This window comes from Myxine glutinosa, chromosome 2, assembly GCF_964187855.1.
Source record: "Myxine glutinosa chromosome 2, kmMyxGlut1.1, whole genome shotgun sequence".
In the NCBI taxonomy this organism is placed as follows: Eukaryota; Metazoa; Chordata; class Myxini; order Myxiniformes; family Myxinidae; genus Myxine; species Myxine glutinosa.
Genome location: NC_136262.1, coordinates 196674337 through 196700344, shown reverse-complemented (window position 1 = coordinate 196700344; position 26008 = coordinate 196674337). Strand labels below are relative to the sequence as shown.

Sequence of the window (26008 nt, the reverse complement as noted above, 5' to 3'; positions counted from 1 at the left end):
TGGTATACGACTCCAAATTTTGTTTACAAAAAAATGGTCTCCTGCCACAGGGAACTTCAACATCGACCAAACAAATGGACAAATAATGCAAAACACATTTACAACTCAAGAAGATACCAACGATTAACCCCAACAAGTCTCAAACAAAGCCATAAATGAATAAGAAATTACCAGAGCGGTTCAGGTCTTGCAACATCATTAACAACTTCCCAGTTTCAGCTCCTCAAACACGCTTTTGCGGTCGTTGATAAGTTTGGATCTAGCCAACAGCATGACGACACTTCAGCCAATCCAGGAATGACGGAAATATAAGTGTATTCCTGGTTAACAGAAAGACGAAAGCAAAAGATGTCAAGACCCAGATCTATCTGTGTATTGACCATCAGTTATAGTTCTAATGTAGACACACATGGACATAACAGATCACGTTAGTTTTACATGAACTTCACTTGTGAACAAACTATCACAGTCAGGTACTTGTGAAAATTCTTCCACTTGTTGAACCTTAACTGAGCATAATGTACAAGCCAAAGCATAATCCAAAGACCATTTTACATCAACAACCAAACTCAAGCAGAACCAAAAGTGATATGAATAGTGATGAACAAGGAACACATTCAAACATCATCAATAACTTAATATAACGTACATGAGGACGATGCATCTCGACTTGTCCAGGACTCTCTGTACACACGAATCCATATCTTGTGAAACAAAGAATGAAAACAACAATCATAATCAAAGATTCATCATCAGTGAAGGATTAGAGGATTGAAAACAAAAGTAAACTCGTTCATCAGGAATGCTCAGGATATTTAGAGATCGTGCTTCATGGAAACATCAGAGGATTGACAGATAAACACATCATGGCACTCCGTGTGAATAATACAAGTAAATACATCATCAATGTTTAAAACACAGTATTTCACATTGATAAACTTCAAGATGGACCACACAAACATTCACTAGACTAAGTAGTGGTTCTAACTGTCGAGGGTTTGGTGAGGAATTCTTGGATAGAGGCAGCGTCAGATCCACCATCTTTGTTTTCCTTACATTAAATCTTACCATCCATGTAAATCACGATATAGTATCACTGAAAATATGCCGAATGCAAACAGGTGGGTAATAAACTACAGGTCAAGAAACAAGACTTCCCCCTTTTATTAGTTATGAACCAATCATAATGAATGAAAATCCAAATACTACATTCGAGTCATAAGAAGGAATCTGGATAGGATTCGGGTTTCAGCCGCTACTCCACAACCCTCAAACCCATTCAAGCACAGCAAGGTGAACCTTCGAGAAAAATCTCTACAATAATTCACTTCTCCTTGGACAGACAGATGAAAAAAAGAGAGAAATAAAGAACAAGCAAGAATTGGAATGAATAAGGAGAAATGTGAAAAAGTAGAAAGAAATGTGAAAGAAAAAAGATCCGTAATTCCGAGCCCCGATCGAGCATGGGTGATGAGGTGGGTAAGGGCGATGAGGCGGGTAAGGGCGATGAGGCGGGTAAGGGCGATGAGACGGGGAAGGGCGATGAGACGGGGAAGGGCGATGAGACGGGGAAGGGCGATGAGGCGGGGAAGGGCGATGACGCGGGGAAGGGCGATGACGCGGGTAAGGGCGATGAGGCGGGTAAGGGCGATGAGGCGGGTAAGGGCGATGAGGCGGGTAAGGGCGATGAGGCGGGTAAGGGCGATGAGGCGGGTAAGGGCGATGAGGCGGGTAAGGGCGATGAGGCGGGTAAGGGCGATGAGGCGGGTAAGGGCGATGAGGCGGGTAAGGGCGATGAGGCGGGTAAGGGCGATGAGGCGGGTAAGGGCGATGAGGCGGGTAAGGGCGATGAGGCGGGTAAGGGCGATGAGGCGGGTAAGGGCGATGAGGCGGGTAAGGGTGAACTTGATTCAAAATAAAAACGGGTGTGCGTGTGCAGCCTCCATTTTCCTGGGGAACCCAATCTGTACGTCAGTAAACCCTTTGACATCCCCATTGTTGGTAAAATTGGAAAAGGACTAAAACCGGGAATTGTCCAGCTGAGAGATCTCTGAATGCGATAGCTTCCTGATGAGAGGCAAAAAACAAGCAACCATTGAAATTATTGCCGTTCCTCGTTTTTCTTCCACGACCAAAGGTGAATAGAGGTTATGGATTGATCCCTGTTTGTCTGTGAACATGATATCCCAAAAGTTTGTGGAGGGATTCAGACGAAATTTGGTGGAGATATTGCGTATGTGACAAGGACTAAATGATTAGATTTTGGTGAAGATCCGGATCCGGCTCGTAGAATCTTTGAAATGATTCTTCACCATTGGGAGATAGGGCTAAAACTAACAAATAACATTTTTGAAAAAGTTATGAACGAGTTATGACTAAACTTGGTGGAGGAGTTGGTCATGTGACAAGAACAAGCCAATTAGATTTTGGTTCAGATCCCAATTCAGATCCGGCCTATCAGTGGGATACAAACCATAAACTGTTCAGCGTGGCGGAGGTATCTGCTCTACCGAGTACCATTCTAGTTCATCCAAGTGTTATCTCACTGGTACCTTCCTTGCTGCAACCTGGTACACGAGTCTGAACTTTGTATACATAAACTTCAACATCTACCAAATCCACGGATGAACGACTGAAGTCAAAGGACATTTACAACACAAGAAGATACCAACGATTACCCCCAACAAGTCTCAAACAAAGTCAAAAATGAATGAGAAATTACCAGAGCGGTTCAGGTCTTGCAACATCAGGAACAACTTCCCAGTTTCAGCTCCTCAAACAGGCTTTTGCGGTTGTTGATTAGTTTGGATAGCCAACAGCATGATGACACTTCAGTCAATCCAGGAATGACGGAACAATAAGCGTAATCCTGGTGAACAAAAGGAAGTGTTGTCAAGACCCAGATCTATCCATGTATTGCCCATCAATTGTAGTTCTAATGTAGACACACATGGACATAACAGATCACGTTCATTTTACAGAAAGTTCACTTGTGAACAAATTATCACCGTGAGGTTGTTGAAGTTGTGAAAATTCTTCCACTTGTTGAACATTAACTGAGCATCGTGTACAAGCCAAAGCATAATCCAAAGAACATTTCACATCAATAACCAAACTCAACCAGAACCAAAAGTGATATGAATAGTGATGAACAAGGAACACATTCAAACATCATCAATAACTTGATATAACGTACATGAGGACGATGCATCTCGACTTGTCCAGGACTCTCTGTACACACGAATCCATATCTTGTGAAACAAAGAATGAAAACAACAATCACAATCAAAGATTCATTATCAGTGAAGGATTAGAGGATTGAAAACAAAAGTAAACTCGTTCATCAGGAATGCTCAGGATATTTAGAGATTGTGCTTCATGGAAACATCAGAGGATTGACAGATAAACACATCATGGCACTCCGTGTAAATAACAAAGTAAATAAATGATCAATGTTCAAAACACAGGATTTCACATTGATAAACTTCAAGATGGACCACACAAACATTCACTAGACTAAGTAGTGGTTCTAACTGTCGAGGGTATGGTGAGGAATTCTTGGATAGAGGCAGCGTCAGATCCACCATCTTTGTTTTCCTTACATTAAATCTTACCATCCATGTAAATCACGATATAGTATCACTGAAAATATGCCGAATGCAAACAGGTGCGTAATAAACTACAGGTAAAGAAACAAGCCTTCCCCCTTTTATTAGTTATGAACCAATCATAATGAATGAAAAACCAAATACTACATTCGAGTCATAAGAAGGAATCTGGATAGGATTCGGGTTTCAGCCGCTACTCTACAACCCTCAAACCCATTCAGGCACAGCAAGGTGAACCTTCGAGAAAAATCTCTACAATAATTCACTTCTCCTTGGACAGACAGATGAAAAAAAGAGAGAAATAAAGAACAAGCAAGAATTGGAATGAATAAGGAGAAATGTGAAAAAGTAGAAAGAAATGTGAAAGAAAAAAGATCCGTAATTCCGAGCCCCGATCGAGCATGGGCGATGAGGCGGGTAAGGGCAATGAGGCGGGTAAGGGCGATGAGGCGGGTAAGGGCGATGAGGCGGGTAAGGGCGATGAGACGGGGAAGGGCGATGAGACGGGGAAGGGCGATGAGGCGGGTAAGGGCGATGAGGCGGGTAAGGGCGATGAGGCGGGTAAGGGCGATGAGGCGGGTAAGGGTGAACTTGATTCAAAATAAAAACGGGTGTGCGTGTGCAGCCTCCATTTTCCTGGGGAAACCAATCTGTACGTCAGTAAACCCTTTGACATCCCCATTGTTGGTAAAATTGGAAAAGGACTAAAACCGGGAATTGTCCAGCTGAGAGATCTCTGAATGCGATAGCTTCCTGATGAGAGGCAAAAAACAAGCAACCATTGAAATTATTGCCGTTCCTCGTTTTTCTTCCACTACCAAAGGTGAACAGAGGTTATGGATTGATCCCTGTTTGTCTGTGAACATGATATCCCAAAAGTTTGTGGAGGGATTCGGACGAAATTTGGTGGAGATATTGCGTATGTGACAAGGACTAAATGATTAGATTTTGGTGAAGATCCGGATCCGGCTCGTAGAATCTTTGAAATGATTCTTCACCATTGGGAGATGGGGCTAAAACTAACAAATAACATTTTTGAAAAAGTTATGTACGAGTTACGACTAAACTTGGTGGAGGAGTTGGTCATGTGACAAGAACAAGCCAATTAGATTTTGGTTCAGATCCCAATTCAGATCCGGCCTATCAGTGGGATACAAACCATAAACTGTTCAGCGTGGCGGAGGTATCTGCTCTACCGAGTACCATTCTAGTTCATCCAAGTGTTATCTCACTGGTACCTTCCTTGCTGCAACCTGGTACACGAGTCTGAACTTTGTATACATAAACTTCAACATCTACCAAATCCACGGATGAACGACTGAAGTCAAAGGACATTTACAACACAAGAAGATACCAACGATTACCCCCAACAAGTCTCAAACAAAGTCAAAAATGAATGAGAAATTACCAGAGCGGTTCAGGTCTTGCAACATCAGGAACAACTTCCCAGTTTCAGCTCCTCAAACAGGCTTTTGCGGTTGTTGATTAGTTTGGATAGCCAACAGCATGATGACACTTCAGTCAATCCAGGAATGACGGAACAATAAGCGTAATCCTGGTGAACAAAAGGAAGTGTTGTCAAGACCCAGATCTATCCATGTATTGCCCATCAATTGTAGTTCTAATGTAGACACACATGGACATAACAGATCACGTTCATTTTACAGAAAGTTCACTTGTGAACAAATTATCACCGTGAGGTTGTTGAAGTTGTGAAAATTCTTCCACTTGTTGAACATTAACTGAGCATCGTGTACAAGCCAAACCATAATCCAAAGAACATTTCACATCAATAACCAAACTCAACCAGAACCAAAAGTGATATGAATAGTGATGAACAAGGAACACATTCAAACATCATCAATAACTTGATATAACGTACATGAGGACGATGCATCTCGACTTGTCCAGGACTCTCTGTACACACGAATCCATATCTTGTGAAACAAAGAATGAAAACAACAATCACAATCAAAGATTCATTATCAGTGAAGGATTAGAGGATTGAAAACAAAAGTAAACTCGTTCATCAGGAATGCTCAGGATATTTAGAGATTGTGCTTCATGGAAACATCAGAGGATTGACAGATAAACACATCATGGCACTCCGTGTAAATAACAAAGTAAATAAATGATCAATGTTCAAAACACAGGATTTCACATTGATAAACTTCAAGATGGACCACACAAACATTCACTCGACTAAGTAGTGGTTCTAACTGTCGAGGGTTTGGTGAGGAATTCTTGGATAGAGGCAGCGTCATATCCACCATCTTTGTTTTCCTTACATTAAATCTTACCATCCATGTAAATCACGATATAGTATTACTGAAAATATGCCGAATGCAAACAGGTGCGTAATAAACTACAGGTAAAGAAACAAGACTTCCCCCTTTTATTAGTTATGAACCAATCATAATGAATGAAAAACCAAATACTACATTCGAGTCATAAGAAGGAATCTGGATAGGATTCGGGTTTCAGCCGCTACTCTACAACCCTCAAACCCATTCAGGCACAGCAAGGTGAACCTTCGAGAAAAATCTCTACAATAATTCACTTCTCCTTGGACAGACAGATGAAAAAAAAGAGAGAAATAAAGAACAAGCAAGAATTGGAATGAATAAGGAGAAATGTGAAAAAGTAGAAAGAAATGTGAAAGAAAAAAGATCCGTAATTCCGAGCCCCGATCGAGCATGGGTGATGAGGTGGGTAAGGGCGATGAGGTGGGTAAGGGCGATGAGGCGGGTAAGGGCGATGAGGCGGGTAAGGGCGATGAGGCGGGTAAGGGCGATGAGGCGGGTAAGGGCGATGAGGCGGGTAAGGGCGATGAGGCGGGTAAGGGCGATGAGGCGGGGAAGGGCGATCAGACGGGGAAGTGCGATGAGACGGGGAAGGGCGATGAGACAGGGGAAGGGCGATGAGGCGGGTAAGGGCGATGAGGCGGGTAAGCGCGATGAGGCGGGTAAGGGCGATGAGGCGGGTAAGGGCGATGAGGCGGGTAAGGGCGATGAGGCGGGTAAGGGCGCGATGAGGCGGGTAAAGGCGATGAGGCGGGTAAGGGCGATGAGGTGGGTAAGGGCGATGAGGCGGGTAAGGGTGAACTTGATTCAAAATAAAAACGGGTGTGCGTGTGCAGCCTCCATTTTCCTGGGGAAACCAATCTGTACGTCAGTAAACCCTTTGACATCCCCATTGTTGGTAAAATTGGAAAAGGACTAAAACCGGGAATTGTCCAGCTGAGAGATCTCTGAATGCGATAGCTTCCTGATGAGAGGCAAAAAACAAGCAACCATTGAAATTATTGCCGTTCCTCGTTTTTCTTCCACTACCAAAGGTGAACAGAGGTTATGGATTGATCCCTGTTTGTCTGTGAACATGATATCCCAAAAGTTTGTGGAGGGATTCGGACGAAATTTGGTGGAGATATTGCGTATGTGACAAGGACTAAATGATTAGATTTTGGTGAAGATCCGGATCCGGCTCGTAGAATCTTTGAAATGATTCTTCACCACTGGGAGATGGGGCTAAAACTAACAAATAACATTTTTGAAAAAGTTATGTACGAGTTACGACTAAACTTGGTGGAGGAGTTGGTCATGTGACAAGAACAAGCCAATTAGATTTTGGTTCAGATCCCAATTCAGATCCGGCCTATCAGTGGGATACAAACCATAAACTGTTCAGTGTGGCGGAGGTATCTGCTCTACCGAGTACCATTCTAGTTCATCCAAGTGTTATCTCACTGGTACCTTCCTTGCTGCAACCTGGTACACGAGTCTGAACTTTGTATACATAAACTTCAACATCTACCAAATCCACGGATGAACGACTGAAGTCAAAGGACATTTACAACACAAGAAGATACCAACGATTACCCCCAACAAGTCTCAAACAAAGTCAAAAATGAATGAGAAATTACCAGAGCGGTTCAGGTCTTGCAACATCAGGAACAACTTCCCAGTTTCAGCTCCTCAAACAGGCTTTTGCGGTTGTTGATTAGTTTGGATAGCCAACAGCATGATGACACTTCAGTCAATCCAGGAATGACGGAACAATAAGCGTAATCCTGGTGAACAAAAGGAAGTGTTGTCAAGACCCAGATCTATCCATGTATTGCCCATCAATTTGTAGTTCTAATGTAGACACACATGGACATAACAGATCACGTTCATTTTACAGAAAGTTCACTTGTGAACAAATTATCACCGTGATGTTGTTGAAGTTGTGAAAATTCTTCCACTTGTTGAACATTAACTGAGCATCGTGTACAAGCCAAAGCATAATCCAAAGAACATTTCACATCAATAACCAAACTCAACCAGAACCAAAAGTGATATGAATAGTGATGAACAAGGAACACATTCAAACATCATCAATAACTTGATATAACGTACATGAGGACGATGCATCTCGACTTGTCCAGGACTCTCTGTACACACGAATCCATATCTTGTGAAACAAAGAATGAAAACAACAATCACAATCAAAGATTCATTATCAGTGAAGGATTAGAGGATTGAAAACAAAAGTAAATTCGTTCATCAGGAATGCTCAGGATATTTAGAGATTGTGCTTCATGGAAACATCAGAGGATTGACAGATAAACACATCATGGCACTCTGTGTAAATAACAAAGTAAATAAATGATCAATGTTCAAAACACAGGATTTCACATTGATAAACTTCAAGATGGACCACACAAACATTCACTAGACTCAGTAGTGTTTCTAACTGTCGAGGGTTGTTGAGGAATTCTTGGATAGAGGCAGCGTCAGATCCCCCATCTTTGTTTTCCTTACATTAAATCTTACCATCCATGTAAATCACGATATAGTATCACTGAAAATATGCCGAATGCAAACAGGTTCGTAATAAACTACAGGTCAAGAAACAAGACTTCCCCCTTTTATTAGTTATGAACCAATCATAATGAATGAAAAACCAAATACTACATTCGAGTCATAAGAAGGAATCTGGATAGGATTCGGGTTTCAGCCGCTACTCCACAACCCTCAAACCCATTCAGGCACAGCAAGGTGAACCTTCGAGAAAAATCTCTACAATAATTCACTTCTCCTTGGACAGACAGATGAAAAAAAGAGAGAAATAAAGAACAAGCAAGAATTGGAATGAATAAGGAGAAATGTGAAAAAGTAGAAAGAAATGTGAAAGAAAAAAGATCCGTAATTCCGAGCCCCGATCGAGCATGGGTGATGAGGTGGGTAAGGGCGATGAGGTGGGTAAGGGCGATGAGGCGGGTAAGGGCGATGAGGCGGGTAAGGGCGATGAGGCGGGTAAGGGCGATGAGGCGGGTAAGGGCGATGAGGCGGGTAAGGGCGATGAGGCGGGTAAGGGCGATGAGGCGGGTAAGGGCGATGAGGCGGGTAAGGGCGATGAGGCGGGTAAGGGCGATGAGGCGGGTAAGGGCGATGAGGCGGGTAAGGGCCATGAGGCGGGTAAGGGCCATGAGGCGGGTAAGGGTGATGAGGCGGGTAAGGGCGATGAGGCGGGTAAGGGCGATGAGGCGGGTAAGGGCGATGAGGTGGGTAAGGGCGATGAGGCGGGTAAGGGTGAACTTGATTCAAAATAAAAACGGGTGTGCGTGTGCAGCCTCCATTTTCCTGGGGAAACCAATCTGTACGTCAGTAAACCCTTTTACCATTGTTGGTAAAATTGGAAAAGGACTAAAACCGGGAATTGTCCAGCTGAGAGATCTCTGAATGCGATAGCTTCCTGATGAGAGGCAAAAAACAAGCAACCATTGAAATTATTGCCGTTCCTCGTTTTTCTTCCACTACCAAAGGTGAACAGAGGTTATGGATTGATCCCTGTTTGTCTGTGAACATGATATCCCAAAAGTTTGTGGAGGGATTCGGACGAAATTTGGTGGAGATATTGCGTATGTGACAAGGACTAAATGATTAGATTTTGGTGAAGATCCGGATCCGGCTCGTAGAATCTTTGAAATGATTCTTCACCATTGGGAGATGGGGCTAAAACTAACAAATAACATTTTTGAAAAAGTTATGTACGAGTTACGACTAAACTTGGTGGAGGAGTTGGTCATGTGACAAGAACAAACCAATTAGATTTTGGTTCAGATCCCAATTCAGATCCGGCCTATCAGTGGGATACAAACCATAAACTGTTCAGCGTGGCGGAGGTATCTGCTCTACCGAGTACCATTCTAGTTCATCCAAGTGTTATCTCACTGGTACCTTCCTTGCTGCAACCTGGTACACGAGTCTGAACTTTGTATACATAAACTTCAACATCTACCAAATCCACGGATGAACGACTGAAGTCAAAGGACATTTACAACACAAGAAGATACCAACGATTACCCCCAACAAGTCTCAAACAAAGTCAAAAATGAATGAGAAATTACCAGAGCGGTTCAGGTCTTGCAACATCAGGAACAACTTCCCAGTTTCAGCTCCTCAAACAGGCTTTTGCGGTTGTTGATTAGTTTGGATAGCCAACAACATGATGACACTTCAGTCAATCCAGGAATGACGGAACAATAAGCGTAATCCTGGTGAACAAAAGGAAGTGTTGTCAAGACCCAGATCTATCCATGTATTGCCCATCAATTGTAGTTCTAATGTAGACACACATGGACATAACAGATCACGTTCATTTTACAGAAAGTTCACTTGTGAACAAATTATCACCGTGAGGTTGTTGAAGTTGTGAAAATTCTTCCACTTGTTGAACATTAACTGAGCATCGTGTACAAGCCAAAGCATAATCCAAAGAACATTTCACATCAATAACCAAACTCAACCAGAACCAAAAGTGATATGAATAGTGATGAACAAGGAACACATTCAAACATCATCAATAACTTAATATAACGTACATGAGGACGATGCATCTCGACTTGTCCAGGACTCTCTGTACACACGAATCCACATCTTGTGAAACAAAGAATGAAAACAACAATCACAATCAAAGATTCATTTTCAGTGAAGGATTAGAGGATTGAAAACAAAAGTAAACTCGTTCATCAGGAATGCTCAGGATATTTAGAGATTGTGCTTCATGGAAACATCAGAGGATTGACAGATAAACACATCATGGCATTCCGTGTAAATAATACAAGTAAATACATCATCAATGTTTAAAACAGGATTTCACATTGATCCACACAAACGTTCACTGCACTTTAATGTTATAGTTCGGGAGCGTATGTAATTCCGTGGGATTTTGATGTTTATTTTGTATTCTTTGCGGGAAATCATAAATTATGATGTGAGTAAGGGAAAAAAAATTGGCGCCAATTTTTTCGAGTATGTTTGCATATTTTTTATGCAAATTAGGTATGACGTCATAATTCGTAAATAAAAATTAAACGATGTAAATTTTCTTTGCAAAATATGATACAAATTTAATTTTGTGGACCCTATGCATAGATTTTAGCGGACATTGTCTGTATTCAGTATCTTATCTATATAATAATAGCGTAAGGACTCGACTTTGTTATCCCTTTTACGCCGCACCCAGTCACCCGATGCCCACGGCACTAATGGATTTACGATCTACGAACCGCGCTCTGTTTATCACGTACAGACATACTTGAAAAATCTGAATTAGCCGACGTTGGGGCCCAAAAGCATCCGATTAACGGCCGATACGATAACCTTGGTTCATGATAACCTTCAAGTGGCTGCATCAATGGTCAATTCAGCATGTCAAGAGCGCAAGTATGACAAATTAGACAACCGACACAAGCAATTACTAGCTGTGGTAGATGTCTCTTTAATGGACAAGCTGAATGAATTTGATGCAAAGATGGAAACAAGTCATCCTACTTTCAAATTTGCCAGAGATTACATGAAATTTGTGGCTTGGATATGGATGTTCATTCGTGCAACACGGGAAGGCAATTGGAAATTGCATCTAGAATCGCTTAGAGCATTGTGTAAGTACTTCTTCACACATGATAGACAAAACTATGCCCGCATGGTTCCACTGTATTTGGCACAGATGGAGAAATTAGAAACAAATGTTCCGATATCTATACAGAATTCATGGCTGGCAACTTCTGCGTCTACAAAAATGAAGTCCCTTTCTGCGCAATAGGCCCAGATCATGGCATTGAACAGGAGAACAAAGTCATGAAGATCCTTGGAGGTTTGAAAGGGCTAACACAGCAACCGGCAGCTATGGCCAGATGGTTTCTGATTGCACCTGAGCTAAGTCGCTTGGTCAATGAAGCTGAACATTTGGTGGGTAAAGTCTCCCAGAGATCAGTAAGGCATCATGATTTGTCAGATGCTAAGTTGGAACGGTATGAGGATAATGTAGGCAAATTGAGAGAGGTGCTGAAAGTGAATGATCCATTCATTATTGAAGATGATGAGCTCATCAACATCGTCACACAAGCGATCATGCCAGAGGTAGTAAAACAGGCAGTAATACAGCGAGATAGTGTTGGAGAAGAGATGTTTGAGAAATTTGGTCAAGAGCGTCTTGTAAACCTAGAGCTGAATATCTGGAGTCCTATGAAGAAGGCAAATCTTAAGACTTGGAAGACAGCAAGAATGGTTAAGAAGAGCAAGAAAGCTGTCGCTGTTACAGCAATTAAGAATGAAAGAGCACTGTTCGCCCGCCTCCTTGTTGTGATACTGTCACGGCCAGATATTGACCTGAAGGAGAGCATCAGTGAGTTTGAGTTTGCAGAATATCCTCATTCACTCTTCACTTTTGATGGTATCTTGCGGTATTGTGTTGCCAAAAGTAAGCTGATTATCTTGGAACGTTTGCCTGACCAACAGCAGCTTGTTGTTGCACAAGGAGAGCAAACACAGCATGGCAGAGTCACAATCATTGATGGAATGGCCGTGGTCCAGTCAATGGGGAAACCTACATGGGTGAAAACTTGCTACGATCTCGCCAATCACTTTTTGCATGTCCTCGATTGCAAATCTCAAGGATTTCATGAAGTTCATGTCGTTTTTGACCGATATGACATTCCTAACTCCCTGAAGGAAAGAACACGCAATTTGCGCCTAGGAGATCATAGAAGCCTTGCTTACAATATCTCCGATGAGGCAATCATTGAAAATGTGATGCTAAAGCAACTGCTGAACAACCAAGACAACAAGCAAAGACTCACTCTCTATCTAGCATCACACATCTTGAAGCATCGCAAGGAATCTGAGAAGATATATGTGACAACACTCAGTGAGGAATGCAAATCAAACAAGCTCATATTAGATCATCTGAACAGTACACAAGAGGAGGCAGATACAAGAATGCTACTTCATGCTCTTGACGCTTCGCAGAGGGGGGCCACGTCGATCTGCATTCAGAGTCCGGATACAGATGTGTTAGTTCTCGCCTTGTGGTGCTACAAGGACTTGTGTCCTGCAACATCGATGCTTGTTGGAACAGGTGGTCTACAGCGAACTATTGATTTAGGTCCTATATGTGATGCCCTGGGCAGTCAGAAAGCGTCTGCACTCCCTGGCTTCCACGTCTTAAGTGGTTGTGACCAGACTGGCACATTCTGCAGGAAATCAAAAATTTCCTGCTGGAATACACTGCAGAAAGCCAATGGTGATATTGTTAGAGCATTTGGCAACCTTGGAAACACTCCAAGCATACAGGAAGATGACGTCAGTGAATTGGAGCGCTACGTATGTCAACTCTACGTTCCTGGCACAACAATCTCTTCTGTGAACGAGATGCGTTGGTTCCTCTTCAGTAAGCGCCAGTACACACATGAGAAATTGCCCCCTATAAAGGCCACCCTAGTACAGAAGATCAACAGAGCAAATTATGTCACCATGATATGGAAACAATGCGGCACTGCATCTTTAACTCTACCTCCACCAACTTCTCATGGATGGTGTCTGGAAGGTGACCGGCTTCTTCCCGTACCAACAACAGTTTTGCCAGCACCTCAGGCTGTGCTTCAACTAGTCAAATGTGGATGTAAAGGAAGTTGCTCTACGATGATCTGCTCATGTCGGAAGCACAATCTCAAATGCATCACAGATATAGATATGTGTACCTGCGAAGTAGCTTGTGAGAACAGAATTGTTAACATACATACTGCAGGTGACGACAGTGACGACAATGATGTTCTTGAAACGTAGCTCATGCGGTCAGCTCCAGATATGTCCATGTACTTATTTTTGGTTTCCTTGTTTTAAAACCATTTCATGTATAATGGCATTATTGCATACATCAAATGCATGGTGAACACTATATTACTATGACATCATAACTAATTTGCATATGATGGTTTGATAGGTCCCCTTGAATATAATGAAGATATATTGAAAACCCCAGCACAAGACTTTAGTAACAAAAGCAAAGGAAATACCTTTATGTAAACGGAAACATGAACATTTTCCATAGGCTTTTAAAAGGTATGACATATCATACTTGAATAGAAAGCAAAACGATGATTGAGACATGCTTTTTTCCTAGTTTATATGTGATAAATATTAAACTAGAGGTATTGACACCATAATGTATGTATGAGATCAGGAAAATTTAAAATAGCATTGTAGATGACAGCCAAAATGCTAATTTTTGCATTTTTTATGTGTATTCTATGGCGTCATAGTTCATATGCACAAAAGGGCGGGAAAAGGTGTTCGAAAAAATTGGCGCCAATGTTTTTTTGATTCAGTGGTCATCGTAGATTAGATTCCAGTAGAAATTAGGAAATAAACATGAACGGCCCACGGGAGCCATTTTGGAGACATACGACCCTGCACTATAAGGCCTTCTACCAGCTCCTAACCAATCCCAAACACGATGGAATATTATTCACCGATATGAACAGTGATGTGGCTTTTATTGAAATTCTCCAAATACTGTTTCGATTTTGATGATTTGCGAGCGATATGATTTAACGGATGTTTCTATAAATCGTTTAAAATATAAAAAACCTTCAATTTCTGATATTTTGCCCTTTAATTTGGGCCTCCCAATTGAAGCCCCGCCCATAGCCATAGGGCGGGTACCGTTGCTAGTAAATATAATGTAGTAAATAAAGCTATTTCCACATCAAGGGGCAAATCGGGGAAAGTAAACTTAAGTAATCCATCAAAGCGAGTTCAATATTCGGTGTCGAACCATGAACAGTTCATGACAGTTCTGAACATGGTTTCAAAATGATCCAATTTTTCGTTCCGTGGGATTTAAACGGAGTTTTTAAAGGAAACCTGGACATTGGATCCACCATTAACAAAAGGTGTAAAGTGTGGTGGAGCCCGATTTACTCGTATAAAGTCCAAGTCGATGGATATTTCATTTTGGGGAAAACAAAATAATTAGAAAAGTTTCCCCATCATTCTGTGCGGAAACGTGACGTCATTCTGGGTCGGGGTCCCGGGGATGTAACGTCGACAAAATGGCGGGATTTTAAATTTCCACAGGTTATCCACCACACATGACACATTCAATCATCCTGACCAACCCCCACTTCCTCCGGACGTGAACAATGAATGACTGGTATTTATTACAACGTCATGGCCGATTCATCCTGTCAGTCAAAGTACGTACGTAAAGTATTATGAACGATTTTATTTTATAAACATTGCGATTGTTCAATCAGAAAGCACCAAAGTAAACCCAACTTGACCTTTAACTCACAATACCAACAGATTAAACCCTCGAAAACGCGTTTCGTTTGGTAACAAGTGAATCCTCTTGGATTGCGCTGAGGTTCGGGCTTGGAATTTCTAGGAGGAAGTATAATAATTTGTATGCAATGAAAGTACATGTAATATGGGATCGAGTAAGCTTCACCAGTGCGCGTGCGCGAATTTACGTCACGTCGGCAGCGAGAAGGCGTTCCCCAACACGAACCAATCAGGAACTGCCACGCCCACTTATATGATCTCCGAATTCCTGTGACAGGATTTAGCGTTACACTGGCTGGAAGTCAATCGCTAAAGGCGCTTCCTCAGCGCCAATAAATCGCTTCACTCAGAACGAAAATTTCGACTCGAACCAAAGCAAAGGAGTTTCGACTCGACCAAAAAGAGTTCGACTCGAACCAAAGAAACGCACACATTTCACCTCAAAATTAATCGCAAAAAAGCCTTTAACGTTTTGAATACAGACTTTAAAAAAAGAAGATATATTCAAACAACTAAAAACAACACAGCAAATTTTGTGAGAAACAACTACAAGCAACAACCCTCACGTTTTTCAAAATGGCCACCAATTCCATGCGAGCCCTGAATTGGTCAGAAACAAATGCGCGCTGCAGTAACGAAGCCTGTGATTGGTTAATTCGAACATTTTTAACGATGGTTCTGTCAAACCTTTGAGGCCAATCCATCTAGTACGTACGCAGATGTGTCCTTTCCTCACTCCCTCACCCGATAGTTTAAAAATCAAGTTAGTCGCGTGCAAGCGTAATAAACGGCCTATTCACACGTCACAGCTCACTTCAAGTACAGTATATCCCTTCTGAATTTACCTTTGACGATGGAACATTCCAGCACAGTTCCACCACGTGTCCATGGACAGCGACACACGACAGCGAGGGAGGACACATTGCGGAGTGGCTTGAAAAAAACCTCATCAGCATTCTTCCTCTGGTTGTAACGATGCCGTACCACACGAAAACTAAATTACAACAGTTCGTTCAAAACCATCATGATTATTATTCGCAGCAAGCGAACACGACGTGAGCGACAAGACGCCATCTTGGGAAGGGGGCGGGGATTTAAGAGTGGGCGGTAACCTTTATTACCCTCGCCTGAGAGGCTATTGCATTTGTTTGTTTGTTTGTCCACACGGAATAAATATGATTTTCTCTGCAACCGTTGGTCCGATTGACAGGAAATTTTCACCAGAGGTGCAACTCCACCTGTAGAATTTTTAGCCGCATCGCAGACGCTGCTCATAGTGTGCCCTCTGCTGTTCTTCTTCTTCTTCTTGCAGAGAAGACAAAAGCTCCACCCATTCTGGGAACCATAGCTCCACCCATTCTGGGAGAGCCTTCATATAAACAAATATCCACCATTTTATTAACTCGCATAGCTTTGAGGCCTGTTTTGTAGGCCAGTGGTGTCTTCCTCTCTCACACAGTTTTATTTCAAATCAAATTCGATATATCATTTCATTTTTCACAGTTGCTAACATAGTTTTAGACTCGGTTGAAAAAAAACGGGAAGAAAATCCGATGAAAGTTGCCCTCTATAGAACGAAATGAATTCTCAAAGGCCTGTAACTTCAAGTCCATTGAGATATATATTTTTTAAATCGCGGCATGCTCAGTCATACACCGCCCGAAATAAGAGACGGGAAAATGCCGAGATAGATATATTTTGTTTAAATCGCGGCATTGTCAGTCATACACCGCCTGAAATAACAGACGGGAAAATGCCGAGATATATTAAAAATTCGTCGCCACACACGGGAAATTGCCGAGATATATTTTCACTTTGCACAAAAATAACATCAAGTAATCGAATCAATAGGAATGTCCTGTGCCTATAACATCGACGTTATAGGCACAGCTGCATCTAGGCATTGTGTAACATCGACGCAGATTTTGTTTTAATTAAAACTTTTTGTACTTGTTTAATGATAATTATGACGCCATACGTCACGTGGTTCGGCCGCCATCTTGGAAAAACCAAAAAACTTCGCACCTCCATGTCTCGGAAAGCGCTGAATAGAAAAAAGAGACGGCTCATTGTAAAGGACTCCATGGGGAATAAAATATGTGAATGATTATGTCATAGGTGCCTCCATTATGACGTCATAATTCGACAAGTACAAAACTTCATCCGATCAAGATGAAATTTCTTGCGCATCAAGAAATAAATTAGTATCGGAATTTTTTTTTTGATGACGTCACCGGTCACGTGTTTCGGCCGCCATATTTGTTTGAACACAAAAGCCTTAAAAACCACTGAAAATACATCCTGGCGAAGGTTTGCATTCTCTGATTGCTCTTTTTCTTGTTACTCATTGCTGAAGGAGCCGTCTAATTATTACGTATGCAGATAAGTCAAGAACCTATTGTCTCCAAACATGAATGACCGTCGTTGGAGTTTCCTCTCATATCGTTTTTTTCTTCTTCAAATATTAGTCGCCAAACCTTAACATATCGGGTGTAGCATTTGTGGAATCACCTGTACGAAAGCCATGACTGCAGCACGCAAATAAATGGCCTATCCCGGTTTCTCAACACTTTCTCCTTGATGAAACTCCAGGTACATGCAATAATCAGCAAATTCATCCACAAACACTTTTCCTCGACAGGGCAGTCGGGAAAATGTCAAGCAAGACTTCACATGATGCACAGTGCCAATCCATGTAGGAATCACTCGGTTCATTCACAAATTAATGTATGCCAGGGTTTCAATTGAAGATTTCTTTCATGTGAGTTTGCATAGTGATCCACAGCATGCTGAGTCCACTGGTTCTTTCTTATTGACTTTCTCGACAACTGATCAAGACCATGCGTTTCTTCTTATTGTCTTCCACACATTCTTTCAAAAGGCCGTTTTATCGCACTTTAACATCTGCTTTGGTGGAGGTTTTCTAATGCATTCCAAGAAAGCTGTCCGCACTTGAGTAATTGTTTGGACTGGGTGTGCCCTTTCACACATACAAACACAAGCAATCAACATGGCCACCACACAATCTAACTTCCTACTGACTCCCAACTCAATGATACAATGTTACCGCACACCGTGGCATGGGAGGTTTGAGGAATTTAGCGGGAGGAGCATCCTGAACAGGTACCTTGTGGTGTCAGATAATAATTTTGAAACCCACCCAACACCATCTTTTCTTCTGCCATAGCATACTAGTTCTTGATTTACAAAAGTAAATTCAAACTACAGAATAAATTGGTTATTAAAGGCAACCTTTACCCACAAAACTCCCTCCAAACTGGGGGAATGGCGAGTGGAGCAAATTAGAAATTGAGGTTAAAGGCCGCAAGCTATTCGATGAGACTGCAAAAATAGTATAAAAAACCACCTTTAGAGGCCATTTTTCCCCGCAAAGCGGGGGTTGGCCTTTTTCGGGGACCGTGGTTGTTGTTGTTTTTTTGGTCCCCTTTTTGAAGCAATGTTTTACGGCCGGATGCCCTTCCTGCCACCAACCCTTTTTGTCGCCTTTTTACGACAAGCAGGGAAATTGTAAAAAAAAAAGAAAAAAAAAAGAAAAAGTTTTTCTGTTAGTCTATTATTATTTCTGTTATACTATTGTAAAAATAGTATAACAGAAATAATAGTTGGTGCAAATCAAAGGACACAGCAGAAGCAGGTTACAATATTGAAGCCATTCACCTTTTCACGAATGCACACCTTTCAACAAAGACAACCCTGTACACACACCAAGTGCCAGCAAACACGTCCCTCAGTGGATTAACCGTCCCAATGCAAAGGAGAAATCCAGAGGAGCATCAATAAATATTCAAACCTGGACCATCAATATTGCAAAATTTGTCAACATCCTGACCATTACACAGATGGATGGACGGAAGAGTTGCAAACCTTTCTGAAGTTGGAAAAGGTCGGTGCAAATGGGGTGCTGATGGCATAACACCCGATCATCAAATTAAAATCGTACTCTAAAGCATTTCGTCGACTTTCTAAAAGACATCTGCAAGTACACGCATGTTCGACTCCATCTAAATTAAAAAAGTAACAAAAGTAGGGGTTTAAAGATGCGAGATCAATGCAGCATCGGAACAGACAAAATTGTGCACATGAAGGCGTTTTCCCATCACCGCGACAACAATACATCCGTCAGTGTGAAAACCGCTTTATACATCAAAAAAATCACAATGCAAGTTCGTTTCATCACTTCTGAAGTATGTACAGAATAGAATCAAATTAGGCCAAAGTATAGAATCAATAAAATAAACGAGATTCAAAACTGCATTTCCAAGCCTTTTGAGGAAAGTGCTTCGACAATTAGATATTATAAGAGTAAAACAATTAGAAATTCCAATTTGCTTAAAAAAAATTGAATCCAAACACCTGCATTGTCAAACCATTTTATGAAAAAAAAAGAAAAAAAAAGATTTCATTATAGAATGCATCAAACGGCAATTATTTACAAAGAAAATCATAATGGTGATGCATTTGCTTCCAAGCAACAGCTACATATTTGTGGGCCCCGAGCACAGTTTTTCAAAGTTTACAATCTGCAGGAGCTACTCAGAAGTAGAGCTCTTTATCTTCTTCTTCTTCTTTTTCTTGTCTGGACTAGGCAAATCTGTCTCAGAGTCAACGACCTCCTCAGACAAGAGGCTTAATCTTTTCCTGCTATCAGAGGCAAAGACATCAGAGCCATTCTCTTCCACGGGCTCCTGTTTAATTTTTCTCTTTTTCTTCTTTGGACTTCCCTCTGGCACCTGGTCACACCCAGAAAGAAGAGTGCAAGGTTAGAGAAACAAATTTAACTGCTGAAGCAAAGCAGTCTCATCTCAATGTTAACGGAGAATGAAAGTGCAGAAAAGTAAAACTTTTGAACAAATTAAAAAGAAAGAAAATAGATGGCGGCGAAGGGAAGGCAGCCTTCCCCTCGTCGTGAACGAATGGGATCGAAGATAACTTTGATGGGAGCAAAGACAGTGACAACTTTGGTGGGACAGAGGACCGCACACATGGCAGCTGGTTTCACGTTGTTCAACACGCGTTTGCGGCAGACACATCCTGACTATTAGACGAATCAGGCCTGCAGCCTGGTAGCTTCTGTCGACTCTCTGGCCGAGGACAAGGGACCGAGCTTTGGCAACTCCATTTTGAAGACTTCCTCCTGCCAAGGACGATTGGGACCGAGCTCGGCAGCTTCGATGACGTCATGGGCCATGCACGTGGCACCGATACAATGCTGATCAGCATGGGTTTGGGACGCGGCCTGGCCGCGCAGCCCGGAGGGCTTCAATCAAATCAAACCCACCAAGGGACGAGTGGGACCGAGCTTCAGTGGGATTGATGACCACGCTGAATATAACAGCTTCAAGGCCGGGGACTGCGTTCGTGGCATCTGGTATAATGTTGATTTACATGCATTTGGGGACGCGGCCTAGCTGTGCAGCTCGATGTGCTTTGTCGACTCCCACCCACTGAGGACAGATTGGGACCAAGCTTCAGTGGGACTGCATGTGGAGAAGCCGACAGGTGGCAGAGGCATGCCATGGCCAGGCAAGCGGGGATCGGGCGAACCCCTGGAGGTCACATAGAGCAACATCATCGTCACGAAGGGAAATTGAGGGGGAGACAGCAAAAATGAGGAGATAGCTTGGCCCATGAGTCATGGTTCTTTGCCGAGATGGAGATGGGTGCTTTGAGACCATGGAATGGAACCATGGAATGAACCGAGACCATGGACGTCATCTTCACACACGGGCCACAAGACTTAAAGGATCAAGTCTTGTGGCCCGTGTGGAGATGACGACTGGTGGAACACCTGCACACACACGCACACAATTTATACAGGTGAACAAAAACACACCTCATGGTTTACTTCAACTTCTACCAACTTTGGCATTTTCAGACATGTTTCTGCCTCCGCAGAAGATTCAGCCCTTCTCTTCCTTTTCAACTCCTTCTTCAATCTCTTGTCTCGCTTGCGTTTTAACTCCGCTACCACAAGTGACGCCTAAGGGCACAAAAAGAACAAAACCGCCTTCAAGTTTTGCATTTTCTCTGTGTCGTCTTGCCAGCATATTATAAACTCTGGTATGGTATAAAACACTACACTGTTAATCAGCTTCATATTTATGAAGGTGTTTATTCTGATTAAGACCCAAATACATCTTGGATATCACCGATTACCATATAAATCAACGCAAATAATCTGCTCCCTCGCACCTGGGGGAAAAAGTGCTCGAGAAAAACTTCAAGCACGTATAACCCGCACACGGGTATACCCCGTAACCAGGTGTGTGTTCAGGTAAACCCCACAAGCCAGGGGGGGTGTGTTCATTCACCAAGTGGATAAAGCACTCAATTCAAAAACTGTTAAGGAACGGCTGGCTTGGCATGTGCTAGCCAGTTGCTAGGTAACTGAACAAAAACACCACACCTCGTCAATCTAGTTATAGTTCTCACAATCTAGTTCACAACTCCCAAACCCCCCCCCCCCCCCCCACAACTACCCCCTCCCCCCATGGTTATGTCATGTGCCATACGGTGTAAAACACACACACACACACACACACACACACACACACACACACACACACACACACACACACACACACACACACACACACACACACACACACACACACACACACACACACACACACACACACACACACACACACACACACACACACACACACACACACACACACACACACACACACACACACACACACACACACACACACACACACGACTTCTTGGAAAAACATTTCCCGGAACCCGCTGAACAGAAAAATTTGAAACTTGGCACATTGCCAGCCAAGTACTTCCAATGGGGAACAAAAGCAGGATAATGATGACATCATAGGTGAAGTGGTATACCAGGCAAAAAATGTTTCAATCAAATTCCTTGTCCTAAAAATCTGAAATCGCATGCACATGATGGTATACGACTAATTTGAATTGGAATATTAAATTTATGACAACATACATAGGTCACATAGTCCCTGGTGTTGGGCTAGCGGCTAGGGTGCCAGCTTAGGATCCAAGGATCCCGGGTTCGAATCCTGGCCGATCGCTGAATTAACGCCAGGGGGGTTGACTCAGCCCGTCATCCTTCCGAGGTCGGCTAATTGAGTACCAGTTCACTGGTAATTCCCCGTTTATCGTAAAAAGGCGACAAACAGGGTTGGCGGCAAGAAGGGCATCCGGCCGTAAAACATTGCTTCAAAAAGGGGACCAAAAAACAACAACAACCACGGTCCCCGAAAAGGCCAACCCCTGCTTTGCGGGGAAAAATGGCCTCTAAACGGTGGTTTTTATACATAGGTCACATGGTTTGGCAGCCATTGGTTTAGCAGTTTGGCAGCCAGAATTAACCTAAAAGCTTTTAAAAATCATCTTCTCCCAAACGACCAAATCGATTGACTCGAAACTTTGCGTGTCATTGACTGGGCATGGCGATTAAAAGATGAACATGAAAATGTCATTGGTCACATGGTGTGGTAGCCATATTGGATTGGAGGAAAATATGAAATAATTATATCTCTGAAACCACTTACCCTATCAATGCCAAATTTTACAAATATCATCCAACACCATTGTTGCATATAGTTAGAAAATGATGATGTCGTAGGTCATGTGGTTTGGCAGCCATCTTGGATAGAAAAACTAATCTTATATCCAATCAACACGAAACTTCATAAACATGATCCCCGACATGCATGTGCAGCGTGTACATTTTTTAAGGTCATATGTCACATGGTGTGGCAACCATACTAACTTGAAAGCCGATATTTAAAAAAATATCCCTTCTCTGAAACCACTTCACCGATCATGTGAAACTTGTCATGGCTGGTGAACATGTGATACTTGAAAACAGCAGAAGGGATTTACATCAAACTTGTTTATTTTTAGGACAATGAACGAGGGCATCTACCCGTGACATGCGGAGGCATATTGGCGACACAGTCACATTGCTCTAGTTGGATCTAATTTAACGTAAAGCTCGTGGGTTGTTTGTGTGAAAGAAGGTCCAGTAATTGAAAAGAAAGATTAAAACCATACCCCAAGATGTGCAACCACTCACGACTCCCACACAGTTTCAATTATTTTTACACAATTGTCACAGGTGTGTGTGTGCCCATGGTAGGAACAGGTAACAGTCCAGGAAGCAGAAATGTAAAGGGCGAAGGATTGATAAACTAGAACGGCACACGGTAGAACGCATACCTCCACCAAGCTAAACAGTTTACGTTTTATACCCCACTGAAAGACTGGACCCGAACCAAAAGCGAATCGGCTTGTTTTTGTGACGTAACCAAATCATCCACCTACATATTATATCATAGGTCGACCACAACTTTTTGAAGCATCATGCTGTATATCGTTTTTAACCCAATCACTCAATGGTGAAGAATCACATAAAAATGATAGTATCTGGATATTCATCAAAATGTAATCAATTAATAGTCATCACACTCATAACCTGTTCACCAAATTTCATCCAAATCCATCACAACTTTCAGGTATCCTGTTCACAGACCAGCAAACAAACATCAGTCCACAACAGTCAGATGGTTGAAAACAACCTCCTTCCATATTCGGTGGAGGAGATAATAAAAATAGCCCAGTGGGGGACTGACTGGCGGTTATTTCCCCACGGTTTCTGAGAAGATATTAAAATAAATTACCTGAATTTGAGGCAAAAGTCCCCTTTATAGCCTCTTATAGAGAGTGTATCCGGATGGGGAGCACAACCATGAATACTTTACTGTTCCTATCCATCGTACCAAATTTGGTCCATAATCGGTCATGTAGTTGACCGATTGTAGACCAAATCTGTGAGTGTGAGAAAACTATTTTTAGTGAATACAAGGGATTTGGGGAGGGAGCCTGTGGCCCCTTTTCCAGTGGAGATACGGCCATGGGGAGCACAACTTAAGGTTAGGGCATGGTAAGTTTGGTCTGGATTTGGCTGTCACTTTTCGAGAAGATTTTTGAATGAAATACCAATATTTGGGGCAAAACCCCACTTTTACCCTCTTTAAATAAGCGGATCCAGATGGGGTGGACAACCCCATGAGACCTTGCCATCCTGATTCATCATACCAAATTTGGTCCATAATCGGTCGGGTAGTTTGAGAAGATGTTTTAGTCAAATGTTAACGGACATACTTATGGACGGCCGGACACAGGGACCAACTAAATGAGGTGATTTCGGAGTTATAACTTAAAAACCCCGAACTAGAAATATCAGGAAGTTTGTCTCCAGCAACAACAAACCTCAGCCACGGCTTCCTTCATAACATCTGTGTTCTTTCGTGGAGTCTGACCCGTCTCATAAAAGGTGAGCCGCTCCTCGACCTGCAGGCGCAGCCTTTCCCCAAACACATTTGTCAGAATATCTGGAACAACCAAAACATGCGAATCAGATTGCATCAACATTTACTTTACAAAAGATTCACTTCATCGTCACACAACTTGAACTAAAAGCAATTATGAGTTTATGTGGACATTTTATTGCAGAAATGGCAAAACAATTACATGCCAAAATTGATTGTGCGCAATAAATGTTTGCTGTGAGCAAGTTATGCAGGAAGTTACGATAGTCAAAGTATTTACATAAATAAAAAGGCACTGCCTGGCCCTTTGTAAATTTACTTGCAACTTATCTTTTTATTCACTTCTTTAATTTTTTTTGGTGTACAAGATCGAGGCTCGTGTAAGAGCTAAAAAAACAAAAACTTTTAGCTGCAAGAGCTGTAAGAGCTAACTTTGACCCAGTCGAAGGTAAACCTTTCTCAAAACACTTGCCTAGATGGGTGATATCATGGTGGTTTGAGCTTCAAGCCCAACCATCACGTGATTTTGTTGCTATTCTGCAGTCATCCATCCTATCAAACCCATACCATCCCAAACCTGTTCTTAACAGGAATGTCCGCCAGTGCTGACCAAGTGCTACAAATCGAGCAGAGATGGGATGGGAAGTTCCAAATTTAACAAAGAATTTTTCAGATTTAAAGTAAATCCCAAATAATTCATACACAGGTGTCATAAAACCAGTATGGCATTGATGGAACAAGTGTATTGTGTATAACCCAACACGGATTAAGGAGGACCACCTTCAGAAATAGGTGAAGATTAACAAATCTCCTTGAACCTCTTGACTTTACAGAATAAAAAGTTCACATTTTCCAACTAGTCGTGTTTCAACTTTCCCAATTTGCATACGATAGAAACTTTGGTAAGTATTATATGTCATTTACTCGATGAAATGTATGCAAAAATGTTTTGGAAGTCACCAATCAAAGTTGTACAATATATATATATATTTTTAGTGCAGCAAAACCACCAAAAAACGAATCGCCAAAACCATTACAACACTCACTGGGCTGAATCTGCCGAATCACAATACAGGATCAATTGAAGCATCACAAAATGCACAATGGCACAGTAAACCTGAGAAACAGTCGATTCGGGATGCAATGGCACATTTGTTGGCAAGGTAGCGCGATATGCGTCCCTTGTTCTTCGCCGCCGCGCGGCCGATGAATGTCGAGTGAAAGATGAGACCGTATTTGGGTGTATTTCCTCGGGTCTTCAATGCCCTATAAGAATAAAGTCAACACGATTCACAAATTGACACTTTTGAAATATTTGTTAGCCACCAATTCAAAGATACATCCTGAAAATCATACAAATTGGCGAGAAATCAATTTGTTTACATTTTTTTAAATGGACTTTTTTCATAATAATGTAAACCATTAAATATTGCCGGGGTTACGTTCCGAGAATATG

The 26008-nt window shown here is 42.1% G+C and overlaps 1 protein-coding gene and 1 long non-coding RNA gene across 9 annotated transcripts in view; both read right to left on the bottom strand.

The window, feature by feature from the left end:
• LOC144890696 (uncharacterized) overlaps positions 1 to 16291 on the bottom strand; it is a 30957-nt gene extending 14666 nt beyond the window's left edge. For all 8 annotated transcript variants that reach the window (XR_013622437.1, XR_013622439.1, XR_013622438.1 and 5 more), the window contains exons 1-11: positions 16063 to 16291; positions 10474 to 10528; positions 10000 to 10146; positions 8006 to 8060; positions 7531 to 7677; positions 5491 to 5545; positions 5017 to 5163; positions 3197 to 3251; positions 2723 to 2869; positions 650 to 704; positions 172 to 320 (exon numbers count right to left, since the gene is read on the bottom strand). This is a non-coding gene — a long non-coding RNA (uncharacterized LOC144890696). The remainder of the gene's footprint in view (positions 1 to 171; positions 321 to 649; positions 705 to 2722; positions 2870 to 3196; positions 3252 to 5016; positions 5164 to 5490; positions 5546 to 7530; positions 7678 to 8005; positions 8061 to 9999; positions 10147 to 10473; positions 10529 to 16062) is intronic.
• Positions 16292 to 19357: 3066 nt separating this feature from the next.
• The window catches only part of NOP56 (NOP56 ribonucleoprotein), a 31988-nt gene continuing 25337 nt past the window's right edge, over positions 19358 to 26008 (bottom strand). Inside the window, exons 9-12 of the mRNA XM_068106522.2 lie at positions 25670 to 25818; positions 24494 to 24615; positions 21072 to 21218; positions 19358 to 19968 (exon numbers count right to left, since the gene is read on the bottom strand). Of these exons, the coding sequence (XP_067962623.2) occupies positions 19768 to 19968; positions 21072 to 21218; positions 24494 to 24615; positions 25670 to 25818 (619 nt within the window). The 3' untranslated portion in view covers positions 19358 to 19767. The remainder of the gene's footprint in view (positions 19969 to 21071; positions 21219 to 24493; positions 24616 to 25669; positions 25819 to 26008) is intronic.